Source organism: Pseudoliparis swirei, chromosome 8 (assembly GCF_029220125.1).
Source record: "Pseudoliparis swirei isolate HS2019 ecotype Mariana Trench chromosome 8, NWPU_hadal_v1, whole genome shotgun sequence".
NCBI lineage: Eukaryota > Metazoa > Chordata > Actinopteri > Perciformes > Liparidae > Pseudoliparis > Pseudoliparis swirei.
Window position 1 is genome coordinate 16,617,586 of NC_079395.1, and position 26,405 is coordinate 16,643,990.

The 26,405-nt window shown below is 46.5% G+C and overlaps 1 protein-coding gene across 5 annotated transcripts in view; it reads right to left on the minus strand.

Moving 5' to 3' along the window:
• Positions 1-320: 320 nt before the first annotated feature.
• LOC130198030 (zinc finger protein 521) overlaps positions 321-26,405 on the minus strand; it is a 97,845-nt gene continuing 71,760 nt past the window's right edge. For all 5 annotated transcript variants that reach the window (XM_056421071.1, XM_056421070.1, XM_056421069.1 and 2 more), the window contains exons 6-8: positions 20,217-20,348; positions 14,128-14,243; positions 321-1,828 (exon numbers count right to left, since the gene is read on the minus strand). In XM_056421071.1, the coding sequence (XP_056277046.1) occupies positions 1,799-1,828; positions 14,128-14,243; positions 20,217-20,348 (278 nt within the window). In that variant the 3' untranslated portion in view covers positions 321-1,798. The remainder of the gene's footprint in view (positions 1,829-14,127; positions 14,244-20,216; positions 20,349-26,405) is intronic.

Below are 26,405 nucleotides of genomic sequence, written 5' to 3' on the forward strand. Positions count from 1 at the left end.
TCCCGCAGTCTCCCGGAGTGCTGGAGACTCCCTAAATAGAACCAGCGCAAGGGTGTGTAGAATGGGACCGCACAGGGTGATGGGTAATGGAGTCATTAATAACACAGACCTCCCTTAAGATGCTCAGATGTTTGTTAGCGAGAGCCACGAGGGAGTGAGGGGAAATAGGATGCAATTTGATAGTGAAAAAAAAAAAAGCAGCGTACACTTTTGATGACAATCGTGTTGTTGCCATCGTAAGTCTCGTCTGACGGGTTAATTGTGTTCAGAGACACTCAGATACACATGTATTTTATGTTGATAATGAAGGGACAATGAAGCCATTTCCTCATACAGTTTTTAATATTTCCATCACATGTGCAACACAAAAAAATGAGGTCTGCCAAATACAGAACTCCATATTTGTACAATACATTTGAATTCGATCGGAGATAACTGTCCTTTTGCTGCAGGAGATGGTGATTTCCTGTAAACTGTGTACGAACAACTCTCAATCAAAATGTCAAAACATTAAAGTTTTATACAAAAGTGCATCTCAGGTTCAATGAATGCAAAACATTTACACAACAGAAGGGTTTTAAAGTTTCCTACGCTGCCTCGGTGGCTTCCAGCTTGAGCAGAGAGCAATGGGACGACGCGGCAAAGAAACCAGAGGAGTACTCGGGCACTCTCCAGGAGAGCCGGGGACGCAGTTTTGTAACCACGCTTTATCCCCCCAAAAACAGACCGAAATTATGTTCAGTCTTAATGAGCCCAAATCCAAATGGATTCACTCCCCTATTGCAACAAAACAAAATTATGTATAGATAACTAAACATAGAGAAAAAAAAGTGTATTCCAGTAATCTCAAGGCTTCAATGAGCAGTAAACATTGACAACAGAAATGTACAGGTTGAGTCAGTGGGCTGGAGATTTCCCCTCGCTCTGAGAGCCACACGGGAGCTTCACGCCTCTGTTCACGAGCCAACCAGAGGAACTAGCCTTTTCCAAATCTGTGTCACTGCGTTTGCGTATATCAGCATCCTGTCCTGTTTTTCCTGTTCTCTGTGTTGTTGTTGTTGTTTTCTCTCGCTCGCTCGCTCCCCCCCCCTCTCCTCTCATCTGAACTCTGAGGCAGCGCAGATTAGACCCACCGCCGTCCTCAGCTGGTCCTCTGGCAGCCATGTTATGACACACGGACAAGATCTCAGCCTCTGCCGGCGAACCGAGCTCCTCCATCCCATACTGAATGGCCGTGTCGGGCTACAGATTGACGTTCTGCGCAGTGGGAGCGGCGCTGATGAAAAGACTCCTCTGAACAACACTTGCCGGCTCCTACGGCTTCCTACGCTCTGGGTGGCACCCTGTTTCTCCTTCACACAACTGCTTGGATCTCATCTGCTCTGATTGACAATGTCATTGATATTTATTTATTCCACCCCCCCTTCTCTTTTTTTTCTTCTCTCGGACAAACGTTTTTTAAACTGTACATTGGCAAATACTGTAGCCTATAAGATTGCAATATAGCTGTAGTTAAGCAACACATGAAGAGTTCTATGTACAAACAAGTTGGCTTTTTCTTTATTTTTGAAATAATGGTTAGTAAAGTACGGAGAGGGCTCTTTTATGTTCTTTCCCCCCTCTTCCTTTTTATTTTCTTTGCCTTTCTTTTTTCTTCGGTTCCTTGTGGTGAAACTGAACCGAAAGTTCAGTGCAAGACGAGTCAGTGGGAAACTGCACTGATGGTAATTGGCGGTCAGACATTATTTTCTGCGTCATGTGATCCTTGTTCTCGGCCACGGCGCTGATCTTTGCCACGTTAGCTGCTGTGCTGAGTCAACGAGTGGTTCTGCAAGGACACAGAAAGAAACCGGCGTTATGATCACATACAACAAAAAGTATCTTTCAGTTCCCTTCGCTTTCATTATAACGGACATTGGGGACATTTTTCATCTTCCGTATAACGTGGACATTGATGCTCGACACCTAGAGATACATTTCAAATGTCATGATCGACAGGTACGTGTGATTATCTCGACGTCATCATTAGACCTTCATTACTAAGTCAAACCTGTGTGGATCAATCAGCGTCAGAAATACACGAGGGTAAAGAGCAAAACTGCCTGCCCCTAAGAAATATAATTTTGCCCCTGATATCACTAGGACAGGGGCAAAAAAGGCCCCCATAATGTTTATAATTTAATAGCGTTTTGTCTGTTTTCTTTATATGTGTCATATCTGTATTGTACTAGGTAGGTACACACAAAATAAATAAATATAATGTTGAAGTATAAAAAACAAAGAAATAAGTTGTAATCGTTGTATACACAATGTAATAACAATACATCACTACAAAGAAATACAAATACAATAATAGGATTGTCTGATCTATGTTTACTTTGACTCTGTAGACTACTGCCTAATAGTCTTATTATTGCCATTTTTATGACAATTGATCATATACTGAAAGCATAAATAAGTATATTTATTATTTTCAACAAAGGTTAAATGTTATTCCACAAGTTTCAAAAAGTGCCCCCAATTTCTTTTGAAATGCCCCTGGATTTCAGACAGTGGGGGAAAAAACTGCCCCCTAAAAAAATATGTAAAGTTCCTACCCTGGGATCTGTCACGACGCTATTAGAGTGGACCCAAAAGCACGACTCAGACAGGAGTAACAAAGAATACTGTCTTTGGTTGGAAACAGGCTGGGTCAAAACCGGGAGATTAGTCGAAGAAGCAAACAAGTCCAAAAAGGGGCGGGGCAGAGAATCAGAGGTCAGGGCAGGCAGGCAGGGTCAGAACAGACAGGTCAGGAATATACTCTAATAACGCTGGAGAACTTGGCACGAAAACACAAGACAATCTGGCAGAGGACAAGTGGAAGTGAGGGAGCTAAATAGTGAGGGACTAATGAGGGGATGGGCTGCAGGTGAGAAGGGCGTGAGGACCAGGTGAAGGGAATGAGGGACTAACGAGGTGATCAGAGGCAGGTGAGGGGAGTTGGATTGACGAGATGGTGTGACAGGATGAAAACAACTATTTCAAAAAGGAAGGCGTGGACCTAAACTGTTACAGGATCAATAGAAGTTTGGGTTGAAGCAAAGTAAAGTTTGGGTCTAACACAAAGGCACAAGCCCAGGGACAGATAGCATCACACTCCTTTAGAAAAGCTGCCTCCAGATCAACGACTGTGTACATGAATCCTAAACTAGACACCGGCACACCTGATGGAAAAACCGTCCTCGGATCCTGTGCCTTCGTTCATCGAATGTGCTCTAAACGTCCAGTGATGGAAAAAGTGAGAATACTTCATGTGCAGATGAGGCCGTTGACGGTTTGACCCTCCACATTTTGGTGAATATGCAACGCTGCACAATTCACCACAACGGGGATAACAAGCTGACAATATCACTCTGTTTTTTGTTATATCTCCCGAATATATGCAGGCGCACACGCAGGCCGCTGAGAGCGGTTGTAGCGGGGCAGCTGTGCCAGGTTCTTTAAAGGGAGTGTGGACCAGGGGGTGTGTAACTGGTGTCCCTGGTGGGCTGAATCCAGGTCATCTTTTGAAGTGACTGCTAATCCCTTTAATGCAAACTACATGCCCCACTTGCCGCGCTGGGTTTAAAACACGGCCTTGGACTCTCTAAACTGGCATGGACTAGACACACCTGTCACAGTCATCAGCCTCGCATGCGTGCACAAATACACACACACACACACACACACACACCCCGTCGCACACATACATTTAGTCCTGCGCAGAGTTAGGTGCACGAGCATGTGAAATTACTTCTTTTTTTTTTGCGGCTAAACTAGTTGGAAAATGAGGCGGTGAGAGAGAGACGATCTAAAATGATTACTGCAACCTCGGAGAGAAGGTTTACCAAAGCAGTCACCTTCAGTCCTGTTGGTGCACAATCCCTCGGGCAGTTCTAGGAGACGACTATTAGCCCCCCCCTTGCATTCATTCCTTCCCTTTTTACCCTTTCAGCTGCCTCCATATAAAGCATTTAAACACCTCGACAGCTTTCCTTTCAGCTAGGGCGATTACTTCCCGACAGGTGGGGTAATAAGCTGTTTGACGGGGGAGCAGGAGTGTGACCCCTGTAAGGGTTAGCGGGGCTCGCCTGGGCCCTGCTCTCCCTTTTTTCCCTCTGCTTCTCGCTCTCCTCTCTTGCTGAAATAAAGCTCCTTTAAGTGAGTCTGGGAGAAGACTCCCCACGGGACACTCTTTCTCTCTCTCTCTCTCTCTTCGCTCTCCCAACCTCACCCCCTCCTCACACTCCACCAACCCCCTACCCCCCCCCCCCCCTCCCCCTGGTGAAGACATCCTCGGCGTTGCTGAGGAGGGACAGGAGCACGGCAACCTTATTAATGAATGCGGGCCATTACCCGTCAGCCCGGCTCCTCGGCGACTCCCAGAAGCCCCTGCAGTACGTGACTTCAAATGGCAGGATATTGACACGAGGAGAGCAAAGCGGCTAGGACTGAGTGTGTGTGTGTGTGTGTGGAAGAGAGAGAAACAGAGACAGGAGAATTGTGCTCAACTGAGTGTGCATGCCTTTGTGTCAGTGCGTCTAGGTGTGTGTGTGTGTGGACCCCAAAGGAACGTGGCTCCTTGGATATAATGTAGGGCTCGTAACAGCTATTAGAGGGGGAAATAACCCCTCTGGGGAATGGCTCCCCCCTCTGCATGTCCCAGCTCCGTCTGACGCACACTGCATTTTACCTTTTCCTTAAACATGCCAGGAGTTTACTCACTGAGGGCTTTCTCAAGGACGGTGTTAAATGACTTCAGTAGCTGTGGCAGCCATGCAGACTAAAGGGAAATCGAGGAAAAGGATGGAGGCGAGGGAGGAGGGGGGGGGGGGGGAGAAGCCTTAAAAGAAGATGAAACTGATACCTTTATCTCGGTGGATACTAAACTCCGCAGTGTCGCTCTAAACTGTTCTGTGTATGAGTGCGGAGGGTGGGGGTGGGGTGTGTGGGTTGGGGGGGATTCACTTTCCAATCTTTTCAAGTACCTCTGCATCGGCGCCGTATAAGTTAAACACCGACGGTGCCCAAACGGCTGATGTCAAATTCGATGTGAAACACCACATTCAGATCGTGTGCAATATAATGACCAACATGTCCACTGCCCCAGCAAGGAGGATGTCCCTAATGGTGTCACACCAGAATCACAGCAATTAAGGATTAGACGCCCTCCATTAAGCCTTTTAGCTCTCGTCCTAACTCCCTCCGTCAATGCCACCCAATTCCCCCTGAAACTCTGCCGTTCCTCTTATCATCCATTTCCTTCCCTTCTATCCAACCCTTAATCTCCTCCTCGACCCTTTCGACCGCCTGCTGGCCGCACAGGCCTGCTGCAGGGCCCCGTCAGCGGCCGTGTTCAGGTGAACCGTAGCAGTCAATTCTACACTAAATTACATTTTGCTCTGATCAATAATGCGCACCCGCTTCTCCCTTATGAAGACGGGCTGCATTGACTCAGAGCGAGCCTCCTCCTCCTCCTCCTCCTCTCCTATTCTTTCATCGGCTCTATGCCACCGTTAAAACCACCACTTTCATCTGATTACATCACCCCTCTGCAACGCCCTCAGGGGTAGTGCGAGAGGAGGGGGAACATCCGGCAGGGGTCTTGTGTACTCATGCAAACAGGTGCAACATGTCTTAGGAATTTAACGCTGCTGCAGAGAGGGAGAGGGTGAAGAAGAAGAAGAAGAAGAAGAAGAAGAAACAACAGGGGAAGGTTTGGGGAAGAGCGGAGAAGTGAGACGGAGCGAGTCGGCTGGGGAGTTGATTTATGAACTAATCATTCTTTATGTCGCTCCCCGTTGCTCTGGTCTCCATCGATAGCACCCGGCCTCCGCTGAGGCAACGGAGGTGCATCTCTTACATCAGCCGCGCAAAGGAAGTCCAGCGAACTAACACACATCCCCTCTTTCTCTTTCATCCGATCCCGCCGCATTGAAGGCGATCTGCACATTGTCCGACATCACAGAGGGAAGACGCGAAGCCTAATCGCTAGCTAACGGTGTTTGATTAGCGTGACGCTAATACCCGCAGAGCACATGCTAAGTAGCCGACATTGCGTCTGCTCTCCTACCCGGTGTTATCCAGCGTGTAACATTAAACCCGGGCTTTATCGAGTGGCTAGAGAGCTGAGTGAGCAGTAACGACTTTCTAAGCCGTGGCCTTTGCGAGGCACCTCCGGCAAACAAGACGGCGTGCACTTTACACAAGCGTGGCGCCGACCACGGAATCTAACAGAATTAGTTACGCATCCCTCAAATTCCAGGAGCTGCATCTTTAAGCTCTCATACATTTATACGTCATGTATGGCAGAGATATGTCGCGGAAATTAGAACGACTGCACGAAGGAGTCAATAAAGGCGCGTCAGTGGCACTTAAATAGCTCTTATTATGGTACTTTTGAAGTTCGACTATGTTGAGGAAATGTTACTTTCTGTATTCTTGTTGTTCTTAGTTTGTACTCTTGGTTGAATGCACTTATTGTAAGTCGCTTTGGATAAAAGCGTCTGCTAAATGACACGTAATGTAATGTAATGTAAAGGTGTGTGAACAAGGCTGTTAACGGATACAACTGAAATGACTGTATATACAGTAAGTTCCCTGTTCTTTGTATGTCAGTATTTACAAAGCGTTCTCATTCCCAACTGGACACGTGCTGGCATCACTTAGGTTGAGGAAAAAAACACTAGTTAGGTAGGTTTAGGAAAGAGTGTGTGATGTAACCTCTGTTTGTTATGTAAGTTGCTTAAGTAACAATAAGTCAACCTTGTAAGGTTCTGTTCTGTGTGTACTCTGTGTCTCCTCTGTTTCCTTGATCGTTTCATCTCCTTCACCTGCCCTCAGCCTCTCCTGTCGCCTTGATTGTTTAATTCCCTGCACCTGCCCTCAGCCACTCTCGTCTCGTTAATGTCTCATGTCGTACACCTGTTTCCATGTCGTACGCCTGTTTTCCCCCCTATATATTGTGCCACTCTTTCCCTTGTCTGTTGCTTGATCGTTGTCTTTTTTTCCGTCGTCCTGTCTTTCGTACCTGATCCTGCGTGCTTCGACCCTGCCTGCCCTGACCGATGATCCTCTGCCTGCCCCTTTTGGACCTTGTTGTTTTTGTCGTAACCCGTTTTTTGCCTCATTAAAGAGCGCCTTTTTGTTCATCTACGTTGAGTCCTCTCGATTCCTCTGCGTTTGAGCTCCTGCACCTCGCTACCTGTGGCATTAGCCTTGACAAACCTTGAGTCTTGGTTTCACATCTGACAGCAACAGAAAAGGTTGCCTTTGCGTCTTGGTATTCGGATCTCATATAAAGTAATACAACTCTAGTTTTACTACCTCAGGGTTGTTTGTAACCATCAAAATAAATGTTCTCAAGGCGTTCCTGAGATTTAGCGTCAAACAAACCCAGAATGTATTTGATCGTAATGATTACAGGATATAAACAGGTATTACCAGTCAGACCGGAAATACTGCACTTATTGAATAGTATTGGGTTATTCTCTGAGAACATTGGTTAATGATTGCTTAAAGAGTCAAGACTTTTCTTTGTGTCTGACTCGCATGTGCTCGCGACGGGGAAGCGCTGATGTGAGCCAACTAGGTCTTAGTTACAGTGAAGATAACTCATTAAAGAAACTATTTAATTAGAACAGTGAAGCACATGTATTTTAACCCCTGCGGCTAAAGTGTCTTTAGTTTATCTATCATCAAAAATGTGAAGGGCCAGTCACAAACTGTAAACACCCCCCTCTAAGCTCTGATTAAAAGTCTTATCAGACCCTGCACGGCCGACATACGGCGAGTCTGCGTCGCTACATCTGGAGCGTGGGGAGCACAAAACCACTGAGACCTGCGCGTACCCGGAGTCATCACTCAGGAATGTAATTAACGCGTACGCGATCGTCATGCAGCGGGGCTAAAACCAAAGAACCGTCAGTCCTTCTTTGAGGTTACAAACTGCAGTTTGACTGAGCAACCACGTGACCTTGAGCTGAATCCCGTCTGACTGCAGGATAAACAACGGACCACGCCGACCCCGCGGCGTCTCGGGTCATTTTTGTGAAGGTTGGACGTGTTTTTTTCTTCTCGCTCGACGCGGCGTGGAGAAAGACAAGAGCGCTGCATTCTGCCTTGATCTTTAATGGTGTGTTGAACCCGGCCCGGTATTGACTCAGTCCTCCCTTTGTGCATTCCCTACCGTTGACCGGTCCACTGAGGGAGTAATCCTTCCCTGCTTTGACCTCGGGCCAGGCTTACTGCTGGCTAGTTGAGCCAATGAAGAACACAATCAAATAAATAAATAATATGGCAGTTGGCATTCTCCACAGTCATCACTTATCAGGCCGTTGGGGAGGGTTGACCCCCGAACACTGTTGTGCCACAACCGGCCCAGTCTCCTTGGTAACAGACGGTCTTGTTTGAAGTGAGGTGCCCGGGGAGTCGTACAGTAATGGCACCGGGCTCGGGCGCCGTTGACAACAGCGATGTATTTCAATGTCTTCCATGTGTGTCACTCTGCGTCCGGTCATTTTTCCACTGAACGCTTGTAAAATATATATATTACATCCACAGTGCTGGAAATGCTTTGATTAGATGTCTAACTACCCCGACCAAATGCTTCTGAGGTGTAACCGGAGATGACGGACCACCCTTTTTGTGGGTTGGTGCTTTGTAGCTCCAAATGATACTCATTACCCTGTCTAAGTAGACAAGTGAATGGTACTAGAAACACACTATGCAGTGATCCCGCTGTTTGACTGAGGTAGCAAAACAACTGCACAACTGCTGTGTTATTATGGGGCCTCATTAAGTGAGGAGAGAGTGGGAGATGGGGAGACGGATAGAAGGAAAGCAATAGAGAGAGGGCCAGCGAGAGGGAGGAGGAGAAAAAAAGAGAGGTAGAAAAAAGAGAAGGAAAAAACACTGGAGAGCGATACAATCCGTAGTCGGAGGTGATGGCAACACACAGATGCCTTTCCAGCCAAAATGAAGACTATGACTAAAGAACCCAATTAAGGGCTTTCTTAGGGGAGCCATCTTGGGAGGGGGATGGGTCTTCCTGGGACATGAGCCCTGGGCTACATCCTCTAATTAGACAGAGCGAGGGGGGAGGATCTCTGCCTGTCACTGGGAGGGAGATGGGGTCCATGGGGTTCCACATGTCAGTCCCAGAAACAAAACACAATTACTCTCACATTTAACCACTTCAGTCGGGGACAGACTTTGACTAGGGATGTTACAGAGCGTCTGCCCCCCCCCCCCCCTCCCCTCTCCTGTGCTGCTTGATATGCCACTTCACAAATGCGGAGATTTTTTGAGGACTGAATTTTCCGCTGCACTTCCATCGGAGGGCGATCTGCACGCTCACGTTTTCCCACAGAAATGCGGCAGCGAATGGGAATATTCGCTTTTAATTGACCGCTGTCATTTCGACATCCTTTCCGGGAAAAAAAAAAACTGAAGTCAAATTACTGGAATCTGAGAGGGAATAATTGCGCTAACGCTGTTTATTTTGGCCTCTTCTGCATTTTGTTAACATCAACAGCCTAATAGACACTTGACAATCAAATCACGACAGGCAGTAAATTAAACCTGTCGGGAATTTCCCAGAGAAGGGCTTGAAAATGGCATTTTATCAAAGTTGCTGAAAGAGTGAACGAAGAAAAAGTAAAGAAGACACGTTTGAGGGAGAGATCCGGTGATGGATTCTAGCACAGTACACCAAGCGTCGCCTCTTTGTTTGGATTTAACTTTCCCCAGTGGTGCAACACAGGAAAGAGAAAAAAAAAGAACAGCTCAAAGGCTTCTGGGAGTTTTTGTCATGTCTCCCTCCAGACAATGTGTTTGCATGCACATATCACACCCTGGGAGAGACAGACACAAAGACAAATACATACAGAACACACACAGATGTACACACACACACACACACACACACACACACACACACACTAAAGAAAGAGAATATCCTCCCAGGATCATTAGGTCTGTCATGCTGTCTAATTCTGATCCACCTACAAAACTAGAACACCACTATTGTGAAACACCACTAGTCATCTAAGGGTGTTTATGTCCCCATTTACAGTGTTGTACATAATTATAAATGAAATTAAATATTAATGATGGCGCTTCACAAGCAGCTGTTTTTTTCTTCTTCTTCTCTCCCTTAATTCATTGTTCTTTTATTTAGCAGTGCAACTTTTTGTTGTTGAAATGGTGACAGAATGCTGAGCACCTGGGGTGATGAAGAAGAAAACAAGTTGTCATATAAAAGGGAAAAAAATATATATATACAACTTTCAAAAGCGTGAAGAGCTGTCACACTTGGCAGATCAAGATATTCTGAGAAAGTGGGGTGTTTGAGAGCTGCTTAGGGATAATAATCACATGAAGCTTTGCTTTTGTGCAACACTTTTGGGACATGGGGCAGTTGGGGCGTTTTTGGGGGCATGTTTTAAAATTCATGAAAAATAGAAAGAAGAAAAGACTTCTGGGGGAATTAAGTCTCGGTTAAGACTTCACGAAAAAAGAAAGGTGGATGAGAAAGGCCCAACAATATTTGTGTTGAGCCATCATTCACAGAAGAAACTCAAGTTATGCGTTAAAATATAAAAAAAACACACTTTTAATGCATTTAACCCATTTCATGCAGTTTCCTCTATCACCCTGTCTCTCTCTCTCCTCCCCAACTCTCCCGTTCGCTGCGACCGTCCGTCTCTAATTTCCTCCTCCTTTCTGTCCGTTATGACATGCATAGTTGTTTACACCTGGTGACCGTACGGCCAATAAATATGCTTAATTAAAACAGTGGAATTGGTCACAGCTTGGCAATAATGGCTATCACACGGGGAGAGCAGAATCTCATTTGTGTGGGGAAGTAGAACATGATGCAGATGTGCTCTTGTCACTTGCAGCACTCATTAAGGCGCCTCGGATTGTCTTTGAAGGAATCCTTTTAAAAAGACACTCCAATTAAGGTGCGTGTCCTGCGGGCGTCTGAGAAGAGGGAGAAGTAATACGGTACCCCGGCTCCACCGTCGATTGCGGCGCGACTTAACACATGACTTACAATCTCGTGTCACTTCCGAGCAACGATAATGAAATTGGACGAGAGAGAGAGAGAGAGAGAGAGAGAGAGAGAAAGAAAAGAAAAAAAGATAGCGCGGCTCAAAAGAACCGAAAATGTCATCTTCCCTGTTGTGTTGCTTCAAATCTCATTGTCTTGTCTTGGGAGGAACTGGGGTTATTTGGAGAGAAGCCTCTGATGGCACAGCCCTCTGGTAACGCCGCATCTCCGGAGGAGCGGGACTTGCGTGTTTCTTCACAAATGAACTGCACTCAGAGAAATGTCAGATTTAAGCTGTGGCTAATACTGCACAGCCATCAGTTAATGAAGCTGGTTAATTAATACAGCCTCGCAGCATTGTCAGTGTCTCAGCTCCTTTCACATTGTATCAAATAAATATAAAATGGGAACAAATATTAAATGCTGCATCCGTCCAGAGTCGACGGAAAATGTGTTGTTGTGTTCCACGATGCGACGTGAAGCCGGCATTTGCTTCTCAAAAAGAGGGGGCAGCTGCTTTTCAATTTCCTGATATCTAAATTTTAAATTGTCAAAGCAGAGTGTCTTATTCGGGAGAGAGGATGTGGTGAAGCCTCCGAGTGGCTCCAGGGGTGGGCAGTAGCTGAGGTCAGAGAGAGAGAGAGGGAGAGCGCTGCCCTCCCCATCAGCACCTCATGAAATATCTAGACTTTGCTCCATATTTTAATGGGGTGAGGGAGAGGGAGGCTGTGTGAGTGTGTGTGTGTGTGTGTGTGTGATGATGAAGGGGAGTCCTCTGGAGAGATTCAAGATGGAATGGTGGTCTCTGCATCTCAGTGCTTATTTTATATATTTTTTGTCTGTGAAAGTAAGAGGGAGAGCAAGAGAGATTATTCTCCTTTGGAATCTGGATTCTGGGGCACACAGGCCCAGGAGTCTGTCAATCTGGCCAGTCTGAGGGGGGCGGCTGTGCGGGGGGTCCTGGGAGGGCTGATTAGACGGATGCTCTCCCATCATCCATCTCGACAGGCTGGCGAAAATTGGCTCGCCCCTCGCAGGGTAGAGTTCACGGGGGGGGAGGCGGTGGGGGGAGAATGTGGAGCGGTGCGCTGGATACCTGTCACAGCCTTTGGTCTGTTTCAGGATCTCAGCAGCAAATTAATAAAATATCGTTCCTGCTTCCCTTTACCTGCCGAGGCAGCTCTCCCTCTCGCCGCTCCTTCTCCCAGCTTGCGTTGGCCCTTTGACCCCTCCGACTACTGCGAGAGATGAGGAGCCCAGGCAGCCTGAGAGTGGGCCAGAGTGTCAGGGAAGAGAACGAGGGAGAAAACTCCAAACTCAAGAGCTGGCGAAGGGGGAGAGCTCCCACTTCTCTCGCTGCTGGAAGACAGCTCCACTTCAGACAGACTGGCAAACGCCTGTCCCGTGTCAGGGAGACTTTTTGAAGTGCGATGCATGGGAAATGGCAACCAGCAAACAAACAACCACAAGAAAAACAAGACTCCGACCTGCACTGTTGGCAGTGAGGGAGGCGGATCTCACATCCGCCGAGTTCGGGAGTTGCGTCTTCAGACGGAGAGGAAAAGTTGGTCGCGACACGAATGAACTCGCGACGTGTATTTTTTTTTCTTCTTCCCGCGATGAGAAACGGCACGTATGCGTGCATCTAAATGAGCAACATATGCGTTTGAGGGTTGCGCTCGCACCGGGGACTGCCGCGAGAGCGTGGCGCTGGTTGAGCGTGAGGATCGTCGTATATCCCCCGAGCTCACTCCTGCTCCTCTTTCAGGAGCCCAACTCCCCGTTTCACAACAAAGTGCTATAGGTCTTTTATGTTCTGCTCTTTTCTTTTCACACGAGGGTGTAAAACAATATGCATGAAACGACAGCTTCGGGAGGTGGAGATCCCTTTATTCCAAAATAAATTCATCTCAAACATCCCCAGGTTAGACTGTTTACAGATACCTGCACCAACCCCGGCTGTGTGGAGAACGGTGGCGCACCAATCAGAGATGAATATACATATAACATGTGATACGCAGGAGGCCTTGGCATTAATGAAAAGGCTCCATGTTGGCGGTTTGGTGGAGCGCGAGGCTTGATGAAGAGCTTTCCGCCTGTTTTATTCACGGGAGCGGCGGAGCTCAAATGACCAGCAGATAATGATCACATTCACCTTCCTCCTGGCAGACACGCGCCTCCGTGTTTACAACCTGAATCTCAATATGAAAAATCGTTGCCGATCAATGGGCAGCCAGGCCCTGGATACTTCCTCTGGCTACGTGCTAATACGCCGTGCCGCTAATCCAGGTTTCAGATAAATGCACTTGGAGGATGAGGTCAGGAGCTTTAGCTTTCTCTCTGCGCTTGAAGGCGAATTAAGAACAGTTTCAGTGATTGGGTTGAGCACGTTTGTTCCAGACTCTACTCGTTTTTGAATGATTGGGTTTCAAAAGGTAATAGGAGAAGATTCTGGATATGAGAAGTGTGCCATGTGTGAGGCAGATAATCCTCCAAAACAAAACAGAGCTGCTTGAAAACACCACCACAGTGAAATAATATAATACGGTCTGTTTCGGGTTTTTTCAGCTCCTCCAAGGACCGGAGAAAAAGATTGCTCGAAAATGGATTATCTCTCTAACGTTGCGAGTTCATAAGTCCATCTCCTAACTTTGTTGAAGGGCAGATACGGTCTCCCGGAGGACAAAGCTCATATTTAGCCACGAGGCCTCCTCTGTGATTAGGAGGGGAGATGCAGGCATATTGACTCAACTGTGTTTTTGCCTCTGCACTGCATGTAATTACCTCTTCAAAAACGAACATTCCACTAATCCTCTAATTCCAGATATTTTAGTGCTCTGCTGGTCTAATAAGAAAATCAAATCATATCTGCACATCACAAATGAGTTTTGGAAACGGTCTGAAATAATTCCTTCTGAGTCTCTCAGCCCAGCCGGGATTGGAGGGTGATAGCCGGAGTGCGGCGCGGAGCGGCGTTTAGTGGTCGTCGAGCCGCCGAGCGCGATGAGTCTGGTGGCCCGTGTTTTGCAAACGCCGGCCCCGGGGCTCACCTGTAACTCTGTCTGGAAGAAGAACTTCTGCGGGCACTGCAAGCAGTCGTAGATCTTGTCCTCCTGGCCGTGTGCAGAGAAGATGTGCTGCTGGAGCTTGTTGGCCTGGACGAATACTGCTCCCATGCAAGGAGAGGAGACACGGAGGAGAAGGAATTCATGAGTGTTAAGAGTACATGACACACTGAAAAAATATTTCACAATAAGAGCCCCGAATAGTCTTCCTATTGCGGACTGTGGTACATTAGAGTAGCGTAGCCGCGGTACGGGAACAAAGGCTACATCATAATTGCGTTTCCCGGACTACAAATTGAAGACAGAGTATGTCAAAATCACTCAATTACAAACAAATGAATGCACTATCAACAATAGAGGACACATTGTTATGAGCTATATAATTGAAAAAGAAGAGGGACAAGAATGAGGGGACAATTTATATGTTAACTGTGAAGCCAGAGTGGTCATATCTATGGCACTAGAGCTCGAGAATGCATAATGTTTTGGTAATAATGACGCTCTTTATTTAGCTCTACAGTGGGGACAACAAGCTGGAAAATAAACAACCACGAAAGAATTGGCATGGCTTCAAGTGCAAAACATGGCCTCCATTAGTCGACATCGCTAATTATATTGACAATATAAATATTCATGATGTTGCACTACTTATTCATGCATACGCAGTCTACATCCACCATCACATAAACACACAACTCACTGGAACTTAAAACATATACCATACACTTGTGCTTTAATTAAGCCATAGTCCACACTGGAAAGTCACGGGGGAGGTAATTGTGTATATAGTGTGTTGTGTGTGTTTGCATTCTCCAAGGAGCACTTCAAACGTGCCGTTTGTTATCCCAGAGCCGCTTTAAGGACGACTGTCTAATCTCAAAGGTCTGGATGCTCTGGAAAAAGTTATCATGTGGGAGGGGGGGGCTTCGTTTTTAATTTCTTACAGCTCAAAATAACTTTTCTTCTAATGCATGCACCGTGGGGCCACGAGGAGAGCGGTGGCGGTGGCGGCGGCGGGGAAAGCGCACAGCCGCAAAAGGTGAGGTGTCTGTCGGAGATGGCTTCGGGGTCGGCGCGGCCCTGTGGCGGGCCTCCGCAACATTAACACGTCCCAATTTGAGCTCACCTGGGAGAGCGGTTATTAATTATTGAGCTGCGTACACTCGAGACGCACCGGGTTTTTCATTGAATGTCACACACTCCTGACCTGGGAAATAAAAGTTTGGATTCAAAGCAGCCGCGCTGTGGCGGTGCTCTCTGACTGCTAATGCCTGTGTGGCAGCTGTCGCCGGAACATGGCGGCGTGTTAACCAGAAATAAACAAACCTCCTCTAATGAAGCAACAACAACAACAACAACATGGTCCGTTCCTGAAACTAATGACCACAACAACGTGGAGACACACACACACAATAGCTGGTGTTATCGTCTGCTACAAAGCATTGGCGCTCAAGGTTAAGGCCTCGGCAGTCATGCACATCTGAGCCTCTCTTATGCTCTAAAAAAACGACGACAATTTTCTTCGTGGGGATTTCGTGCTCAGGAAGACAAAATGCGCCGATAAACAAAAGCTTTTTTCTTTCGCCGCGATTTGTCTGCATACACTGTACGGAGGAGGCAGGTCGCCGCAGCTGCAGGAAGCCTTCATTATGTCTTTGGCTAGCGGAGGAAAAAGTCAATACAGCAGAAATAAAAATGGATTTAAGACTTGGGGGGCCTTCAAATACTGTACAACGGGGCCGAACGCAACTGAGATGTCAGGTTGGCGGATGCTCGCTGTTTACGTGCATACCTGGTCCAGTTCCAGTAAGAGACACATTTAATCAACTGTGCATTTATCAATTCATGGTTCGGCATTCATTCTTATGCGAGCGGATAATAGCAGCTGATTTAAAGTGCCACAGCCTCAAATGCACTAATGGCACTTACAAGGCTCCTGTAAGAACAATAAATACTAAATGGACTTATGACATTAAGGGCAAAGATATTAATGGAGGCTCAGCTTCTTTTTAGCTAATTCATATAGTTCCGTTATGACGTTCCCGCAAGCTCGGGTTATATTTATGATTGATAAAGACGATTGGAAAACACAGTGTATGCTAATGTAAGCTGTGGCAGCCATTAGCTTCGTGGCACGAGTTAGAACGGAGACTCTTCCTTTGTCTTCATCGTCATATTGGCGCGCAACGTAATAAAGAGATAAGCTGAGACGGGCCGACGAGGGGACGAGGCGTTGCAAGTGCCAAGCGGGCTGCAGGTGAGACGCGCCACGGCACCGCCCATTGCGGGGAGAAAGTCGTCCTGCAGGGTTGAAATGAGGACACAGAGAAAATAATCCAAAACCACATCCAAACAGGATCAGTGGCTGGCCATTGTGTCTCTCCCTGCTGAGAATGAGAGAGAATAAGGGAGGGAGAGAGGGAACTTTGTGGAGTTGGTTGGCCGTGCAGCCGGAGCGGCGCTGAGCCGGGTTGGGCGTCGGGGGTGTCAGGGCTGAGGGGGCTGAGGGGCCAAGGTCTCCTCGCTGTGGGGGATATTAAGCCCTCTGATTAGATCTCAGGGGCCGCCCATGGCAGACGTCTCCTTTACTACAGGCCCCGGCTCATCTTTATTTTGGCAGGGTGGTGCTCTCTGCAGGCTGCACTGCACCAATACTAAGCTGTTTGTGCAGGCAGGAAAAAAAAAAAAAGTTTATCCTCCCCCCCCCCCTTCCTCCTTTATCATGTATTTATTCGTCCAGCCTACATGTGTTCGTGTCTGCGTAATCCAAGAGTTCAACAATGCAGAGGCGGATCCAAGTGGAACACAAACATGTCGGCGGTGCCAGTTGATCTGCGGCCGTGAGCTGACAACTACTAGTTTTGAGTTGAGGTCCGTGTCGTTGTTTTTTTAACGCAAGATAACTCCAACGTCACGTCGGCAACCCAACAAAAAGACAATTAAACTACTGTATTTGTATTAGTCGAGACTATTGTGGATATGCATCCTGGAGTTTTTCAACTTTGTACTTCTCGCTGTGACATAAGTAAAAGAAAAGTGTGTACACACACGCACACACACACGACTTTCATCAGGCACACTTTCTTCTGTTTTGTTTGTCTTAAGCACATATTCCCAATCACAGTTTCCACACCAGCCCTCACCAACGCTCCTAAGGGTGCAGGCAGACACTTCTAGCTGCAGGCTCCCCCACTTCTGAAACCTGTCAAATCTGTCCTGGGAGAGTCAGCCTCCCTCTCATCATCCAGGGGCTTATGGACCTCTCTCCATTTACCCTCCCTTCCCTACACAGTTCTCTTTTTCCTCCTTCTCTTTCCCCCCCCCCCCTTTCATCTCACATCCAAACTTGCCAGTTGCATCCCTCTCAGCTTCCTCCAAGTTTTGTCTCCTTTTCTCCTCTGTTTTGTCTCCCCTCATGTGCCGACTACGACTTACTTTTCCCCATTCTTTTTCCTCTGGTCTGTTTAGTGGTATGGTTTTTCCTCTTTCCTCTTTCTCTCTCTCTCTCTCTCTCTTTCTCTCCGCTCCCCTCGGTGCAGATTGAGGATAATCAGGTGTGTCCAGGAATGACAATCACCCCCTGCCTCCCACAGAGTGTTTGGGTCACGGCGGGTAGATCAAACTAAAACACGGGCATCGAGTTGGGATTCTTTTTTTAAACTAAGAGTAACCTTATAAATCTGAGCGTAATGACCCAGCCGCTATTACTGGCACCACCTACTCTGATCAAAGTTTTTGTTTTTACGGTCTGACTCACTGCGTCTGTTATAGACATCCTTTTAAAATGTAAATAAAGTGTTTGTAATTGTGCATGTACTGACTCAATGACACTTACTAAACCAAACTGTCTGAAACCTCAAGGTGTATTTTCAAAGAGTAGGCTCTGGAAAAGGCTAAGTGAGTATTAGCCTTTTAATCTCTAATGAGTAACTCTAGTAGTGCTAATCCTTTACTTTAGACTTCTACTTTGCTACATTTCACAGAAAAATATTCAACATATAAAATAATGCATTGAACAACCAAACAGTAACATTTGGAAAAACTTTGAAACTACAATATAAAAGTGCTGCTTATGCATAACAATTCAGTAAAAAACATAAAAAAACAAATATACAATATATATATATATGTATATATTTATACACATATACATTACACATATTTACTTTCCATATATATATATATATGGAAATTAGTTATGTAAAAAACTTTAAAAAAACAAATATATATATACATATATATGTATATATATATACATTACACATAATTACTTTCCATATATATATATATGGAAATTAGTTATGTAAAAAACTTTTAAAAAACAAATATATATATATATATATATGTATATATATATACATTACACATGATTACTTTCCATATAAATATATATGGAAAGTAATTATGTGTAATGCGTAATTTCATGATGCATTGTGCTGACAATACCAATTTTTTTCTCCGGTTACTTTGAAGGCAAACCCTGACTCCCTGAATGTGTGTTTCGGTTTACGCCACTAAACCACGAAGGTTACGGCGAATTAAGGATTGTGGTTCTGAACGAATGAACAAAATTAACGCGGTCTTGCAACATTTATCCCAGACGAGTCATTCCTCAACCCTAACTAAGTGCAGCGAGTGCCGAAACATAAGAAGTTAATCATGCTTCAATCATTGCTACTTTTACTTAATTAAAAGATCGGAACACTGCTGCTGCACAACTGTAGAGTACATGTCCTAACATTTACAAAAAAAAGACAAACATACTAGAAAAGTTAAAAAAAAACCTTTTGCCAGGCTCTACTTGAAGCAATGTATTCGAGGACAGCTGTCAGGAGAACTCTCCGTTCCTCCTCTTCCTCCCAGTGCTCTGACTTCATTCTGGCTGTCCCGTGCATCCCCAACAGAGGGAGGCCTTTCAGTCCACACACACACACACACACACACACACAACACCACCACCACGGGCCTCTCGCCCATCTGTCTGTCTGCTTTGCGACCACTGTCCTGAGGGTGCACTCTGTCTCTCCCTGCTCCCCTCTCCCTCCCTCCCTCTCTCTCTCTCATGCGCCGTGATCGATATGGACGCGGAGGGAGAGGGGGGACCTGTCTGTCAAAGCCGGCGGTGGAAAATGAAGGCTCAGATGAAGGAGGCATGCTCTGGATATTAAATGCCCAGACCCCTGTGAGGGCTGGAGGGGGTGGAGACGGGGGCTCGGGGTGGGGATATATCAATAGGCTTCTGCTAAAAGAGAGATAAGACCACAAACAGCAATGAGAGAAGGCGAGCGGAGTGTGGAGAGAGAGAGAGAGACGAGGAAAATTAATAAGGAGCTGAGCCGCGAGGTGGTTCCGGAGGTAGGAATTGTGTAAAATATATCTGAGCCAAATGCAAAATGTAAGCTAATGATGTTAATTGGGTGGGGAGGGGGGGGGGAGAGGGGAGGGAAATGAGCTGAGGACCCAAAAAGGGAGAGGAAGAGTAAAGAGCTGAGAAGGGAGAAAGAGTGAAGAGCTGAAGTTAACGACTTTGCAGATTTCATTATAGAGATAGTTAACCCTGTTGACACTGAAGGAGGGCGCTATCCTCTCAGGAGGAGTCCGGTCCTTCCACCTCCACGCACAGAGACAGATGAGATCATTACAGCTATCAGCACCACTGCCATCCACAATTAACACATCTCCTTTTCTTTCCCCACTACTCCATGCACCCCCCCCCCCACCCCCATCTCCCCTCCGCTCACACCGTCCCCCCCCCCCCCTCTCACCTCATGACACTTCTTTGGCCTTGATTTGGAGGCAATTTGACTAAATAAAAAGCCACATGCAGCAAACTGTTCTCCGCTTTCGCCGACCCGCTTGCTTGACCTTTCCCAACTAATTTAGAAGACATTTTCCTTTTCACACTCGGCGGAAAAAAGAAAGAAAAGAAAAGACGAATAAGAAATTAAAAAAAACTGTGCATACTGAGAATGTAAATGTATCTGACAATGTACAATTTAATAAAAGAAAACTCTACCTTTTCCGTCAGTTCATTTGGTTGCAAGCCCATGATACACACGCACACAAACACATACCTGTAAAGCAGACCGGACACTTGAAGGTTCCTCCCATGCCCTCAAAGCTGTGTTCAATCAGGTGGCATTGAAGCTTCGCTGGCGAGTCGAATGACTGATTACAGAGCTTGCATTCGTGGTTCAATCCTTCCTCTGCAGAGGAGAAACAACACAAACACAAAGAAAATCATAAGCAAAATAAGCAAAGCATGAATGGCAGAGGTCTCACTCTGCCTTGTTTCTGTTCTTGACATCTTACGTGGGATTCGAATTCAACACATTTGTGGCAAACCTGCCTGTGATATTCATGAGACAGAAAATAATATAAAATTGACCAGCTGGGGCCTTGCACTTTGAACATGGTGAGCGTCGTCTTTTTGATTAACGTACATGCAAAATCATTTGTGTCTAGTGTCTGCAAAAGACAACACATATTGGAAGGAGGTCTGCATGAAGGAATTTGTGCTTTGAAAGGTGAATCGTAAAAAAAAGAAAGAGAATTAAAGAGTTAAAGAGTTTCATTTCAGATGTGCAGAGTGCTATGACTATCACCACAGGGACAAAAGAGTGGTTCAAATAAAAATCAGAAACGTGCAATGTGCGTCGCCCCGATCATCTTATCGCGTCTCCAGTGGACACACACTCACTGTCGAGGCTGCCAGAACAACACTTCTCTCTCGTCAACATTTTTAATACAGTGATGCGACATTTATTTCAGGAGCACAACAGATTCCCGGTTCATGCGCTCGGCATTAGAATTCCCAACACGTCTATCCAGACTTTGCACCGACGAGGCCGCGGCCGCAGTGAATGTCGTTCAGACTGTGAACCTGCGCACTCGTTTGCAGCTCGACGATCTGCTGACTCAGGCTTCCAGAGAGCGGCCCATCTCCAGTGCGTCGATAAAAGGCCTCTACACGCCGCCATGGGGCCGGACTAGTGCTCTATCAAACTCCTGCCAGCGCTGACATTAGGCCAGCGACTGCGTGGGGTGGGTGGGGATACACCGGGGACTCATCGAGGGCTTCTCCCCAGGTCTCGACAGCCCCGCGGCCACCGCAGAGGCACGAATACACAAAATCCACCCGACCGGCCGAGCCGGCCGCACGAGCTCCTGGAGGATCCAAGTAGAGGGTTACGGTAATCGATGTAGCCGATTGTCTGCTGAAAAAACAGTACTGCGTCATTAAATTGTAACCTGCAATGGGCAACGAATGCTTTGGGAATTTCTTTCGCCAGAAAAAGTATACGGTTATTTGTCTATTGTAAAAAAATAAGAAGTTTAAAATAAAAATCATTCGAATGCTAGTTTTTTGTCGAGAGATAGGTTTTTACGTCGGTGTTTTGTTAAATATTTTCTGTTGATTCAACATCAACTTGTCCCTGTATTTTTAGTAAAGGCTCGTTGATATACGGGCACATATAAAAAAGGCCGGAGCTCAGTGTCCGCACCTATTGGCTCCAGTGACACATGCAACTCAGTGACCCCTGATACTTCCATGCAGGACGAGAGGGGATGGAAACATCTCCCGCAGCGCCAAAAGAAACCGCGTGTACATGCTGAGCCTTTTCCTGTAACATACCACCACATGTCTTTTCACAATCTTCTCTCAATAACCGAAACATATGGGCTGCGTAAGGCGGCGTCTACTGCATGCAAACAAAGCGCAGAGTGAGCTGTGAGCGTCGGCACCAGCTGACAGACCGACGCTCCCTCGTGACCGTCTGGCGAAAAGGTAAAAGGCCGATCAAAGCGGCTCGCGGTAGTTTGAAAGGCGCCGAGTTGACGACGTGTTCTGCAATCACCCGTTTGACAGATGAGATATGCCGTGGCCCACGCGCGTGTGTCTGGGTGGAGCAGCAGGCATCGGTGAAAGAGGGTGGGGGGGGGCACGAGGTGCAACGGGATCACCGCGCTCTTTGATCCCCGTTCGGTTTGCTTATGTGGCGCGAGGGTGTACAGGTCACGCTCGCTGCAAGGTTCACGGATCTGTTCCGCTGCCATATGTGCGGCCCTCGTTTGACCCCCGTGCACGACGCCGTCCCTTTGGAGACCTGGCCTGCTTCACTATGCAGATAGCTCTGCACCTGCCTGACTGACCTTGCGTGCGTGCATGTGTGTGTTTATGTCTGTGAGCAGGTGCATCGAGGGGGGGGGGGGGGGGAGTGGCAAAGAGATATGTATACAGCGTGCTTGCTTTAAATGGATGAATACGGCTCTTGTTGTTATTCTATATATTTCTAATTGCCAACAAATACTATTATCGGGTTGAAATCAGCGGTGTGTTGGGCCGCCCCGACTCTCCTCACCTGACTGTGGCTCTTGGGCCTGAAGACTTACACCTTTAACCCTTGTGTTGCCTTAGGGTCATTTTGACCCGAATCAATATTACACCCTCCCCCCGCCTTAGGATTAATTTGACCCCATTCAATGTTTAATGTCGGTGTTCTTTCGGTAGTCAACAAACAAACATAAAGTGCCTCACACTTAAATTTGGAAAACAATATTAATTCTAATAATTTTCTGGAGGTTTTAATTGCTGGCGTCAAATTGAACCCAAAGGGTAAAATATGTTAGTAAATATAAAGGTAACAGGAGGGTGAAACATTGAATCGGGTCAAAATGACCCTAAGGCAACACAAGGGTTAAAACAAGCCACTGAGTTTTGACCACATGTTGGGAACAATTTGTTTTGTGTATTATGACACATTTGGTGGGAAGGATGGTATATTTGGGATTAAAATGAACTCCTCCACTACAACGAGGGGTTGTAACGGTTTTAGAGGTCTTTGGCAGCGAGCAGCGAGTTCTAGGACATCGTTGGCTACAACAACAATATTTTGTTAAGAGGCTCAATTAGTGTTGTATTTGGTGTTTTGATGGGATTTGATGATTCTAAAAAGTTGTATGTATATATACACTACCGTTCAAAAGTTTGGGGTCACTTAGAAATGCCTTTATTTTTCAAAGAAAAGCACTGTTTTTTCAATAAAGATAACATTAAATTAATCAAAAATACCCTCTATACATTGTTAATGTGGTAAATGACTATTCTAGGTGGAAACGTCTGGTTTCTAATGAAATATCTCCAGAGGTGTATAGAGGCCCATTTCCATCAACTATCACTCCAGTGTTCTAATGGTACATTGTGTTTGCTCATCGCCTTAGAAGACTAATATCTGATTAGAAAACCCTTGCGCAATTATGCTAGCACAGCTGAAAACAGTTATGCTGGTGATATAAGCTATACAACTGGCCTTCCTTTGAGCTTGAATTTTGTAGAACAAAATTAATACTTCAAATATTAATCATTATTTCTAACCTTGTTAATGTCTTGACTATATGTTCTATGAAATGTTCAATTCATTTGATAAATAAAAGTGTGAGTTTTCATGGAAGACACGAAATTGTCTGGGTGACCCCAAACTTTTGAACGGTAGTGTCTATATATATATTTCTATATACACAACATAGTACATCATTCAACCAGATTCTTCATATGCTAAAATACAAACCTACGCTGAAAGAGTGCTACATGCTCTCCCGACAGATGGAGAGAGAAACGAGGGCTGCCTGTGAGATGTTATGAGTAAACTGTGCTCCGTTAGCTCCTGTGACGCAGCCTGTGCAGGGACGGGTTTGTTTTCTGTAACAGGGCTTGAATCAAGCTGGCAGCCTGTTTCTTAGTGAGAGCCAGGGGAGGAAGTCAGCTCAATCACCCCTATATGCTGCCTCATTGGGCTGAGGTCACTTCCTGTCATTCCCCCTAGCCCTTCTCCAGGGCTGCCCAATCAGCATGGCCCTGCGTCGTCCCACCCTCACCCCTTGCCACGCACTGAGCAGACTCTGGATATAGTTACAGGGCCACATGGGACTGTCAGCTCTCTCTCTCTCTCTCATTCTCTCCCTCTCTCTCTCTCTCCTCCTCTCCCGAGCGTTCTCGGCTGCCACCACCCTGTCCCTCTGCACTCCTAAGAAAAAAATCCTTTAGATGAGAACTGCTCCTGTGTCTGCTCCCTCTAAGCATCCCTGACACCAGCAAAGTAAGCCCATCTGCATATCCACAGGGCCTCGCGTTCCTGTGGCTCATGGTTTATGTATTTCACAGCTCCTTAAAACACAAACGCCTAATATCTCTCCCACGTGGAGGACAGAAAGAGGGAGGGAGAAAAAAAAAGAAGAAAAAAAAATACCTTTAAAAAGAATGGTCTTTACTTTTCCGCGCTATTGACTTAAAAAAAAAAAAAAAATGTTATCCCGGCTGAGGTTCATGTGCTGTTGAAGGTTGTTCGGGAGACACTGGGGCTTGCGGGTCTGGCTCGCATAGTTTAGTGAATGCTTTATGTAACGACGACACAGCTGCAGCATATTGAATTGTGTATGTTTAAGGCAGTCGTAAAGATGTCTGTGAATGTGATGGAGACGTCTTGGTCGGCTTGGAGTGTGAACGCAGAGCCGACAGCCGGCAGTGAGTAAAACAAAGAACTAAAAGTAACTAAAGACAACCTAACTTTCTCATAATAGTGTGTAGTAGTTAAGTATAACGCAGGGCATTGCTTAATTAAAAACTGTCCCTCAGCTGATCACCACTCCCCCGCCGCCACCACTGCCCCTTACTCTATTTAAACAATCCTGCTGAGGAGCAGCCTGAATTGGAGGGGAATTCAGCATCACTTTTTAGCATTTGGCTTTGGAAGAAAAGAAAATCTGATACTTAGATTTACGCTCCTCTCTGGGGCCCGGAGAATGGCTCTCTGAAGCTCACTCTGAGAGGGACCCCTGCTGCTTTGTGTCGCGGAAGCAGAACCCTCTAACAAATGATATTAAGAACATCAATCACGGCACCTCTTTGCCGAAAGTAATGAGTAAACAAGTGGGAGAACAAATTGAGAATATTTAGTGGGCTGGAATGGGCTGTTTTGTTAAAGACAGAACGGCCATCATAATCCAAATGGGCCCGGTCAAATTGATACGCCGATGCAATGTAAAGTTTCTAAACGGCCGAACCGTGCCACGAAGCCATGAAATACCTGCTCGGAGCGATCGTCTTTATGGGGAATTTCACCTTTAGGAAGAGTTAGCTCTCCGCTCCGTACCATCTGTTTCACAATAATCAGCCTGATGTCAGTTGCATGTTAATAAACCAGGAAGATTTGGTTTTCGGCGGACTTGCTGCTCCGTATACAAGCCACTGTGGGATTGTGGATGGTAGCAGAGGAGACAGCTTCAGGCCTGTAAACAGTAGGTGGGTTTACTTCGCTCTTCTCTCCGCGGGAACTATCCATTAACAGATAATGGGGGGAAAATCTGAGTGATTAAGGCCCAGGGAATTATGGGTGAATACAAATTGACTCCACCTCCGTGTGGTGTGCTCTCTTGAGGTAGAAGCACTGCTCATAAGGAAGAAACTCATTTCAGAAGTACTACAAGGCCCATTAAGGCCTGGAGAATGCTGCAGATGGGGGTGGGAAGGTGGTAGGTGGGAGCGCAAAGGGATGGACTCCCCCCAGACCAAAGCTGATTGGAGAACTGGCGCCTGGGGGGGAACGTTGCTAATATCTATTTCCTGCTTCCGCAGTTTGAGAAGGACCGAGCGAAGCAAGTGCAAAATGTCAAAAATATAAGTCCAATATTTAATCAGACCTTAAAAAAATCACCCCAATGAGTTAATGTATTACACAAACACGGACGGAAATGTGGTCGAGCGCTATCGCTCATAAAATCAAAGAGATTGGAAAACTACTGCGGCATGAAAGGAGAAGCTTCACTTCACGCCGGCGGGGAAGCGGGCACGCCAAAGACCCGTTCGCCGTCTGCGAGAGCAGAGCGAGTCCCGAGTTCGGTGCATGTCTGATGCGGTTTTCCAACCTCCGGAGGGAGAAGGAGGGGTGAAGGTGTCGGCTGTGACATGTCAGCGGCGGCGACGCCCTCGCGCAGCAAGAGCAAAGGATTCTGGGGGAACATGTCTCTGGGAGAATGTCAGCTGTGATGCATGGCAGCTCGTTGGAGGTGCTAATCAGAGCAGGGCTCCTGCTCGGATCAGCCACTCTGCGCCTGCATTAACCGCCTCACGGCTCCCCTGGCTGCCGGGCCAGAGGTAGCAACACCAAACTGACAGCTTTTTGTGTCGAGATAAACATGCGTGACGCTTGAGTGGAGGTTACAAAAGGTTCAGCCGACTAGAACACCTTTTGGAGTTCAAAAAAAAA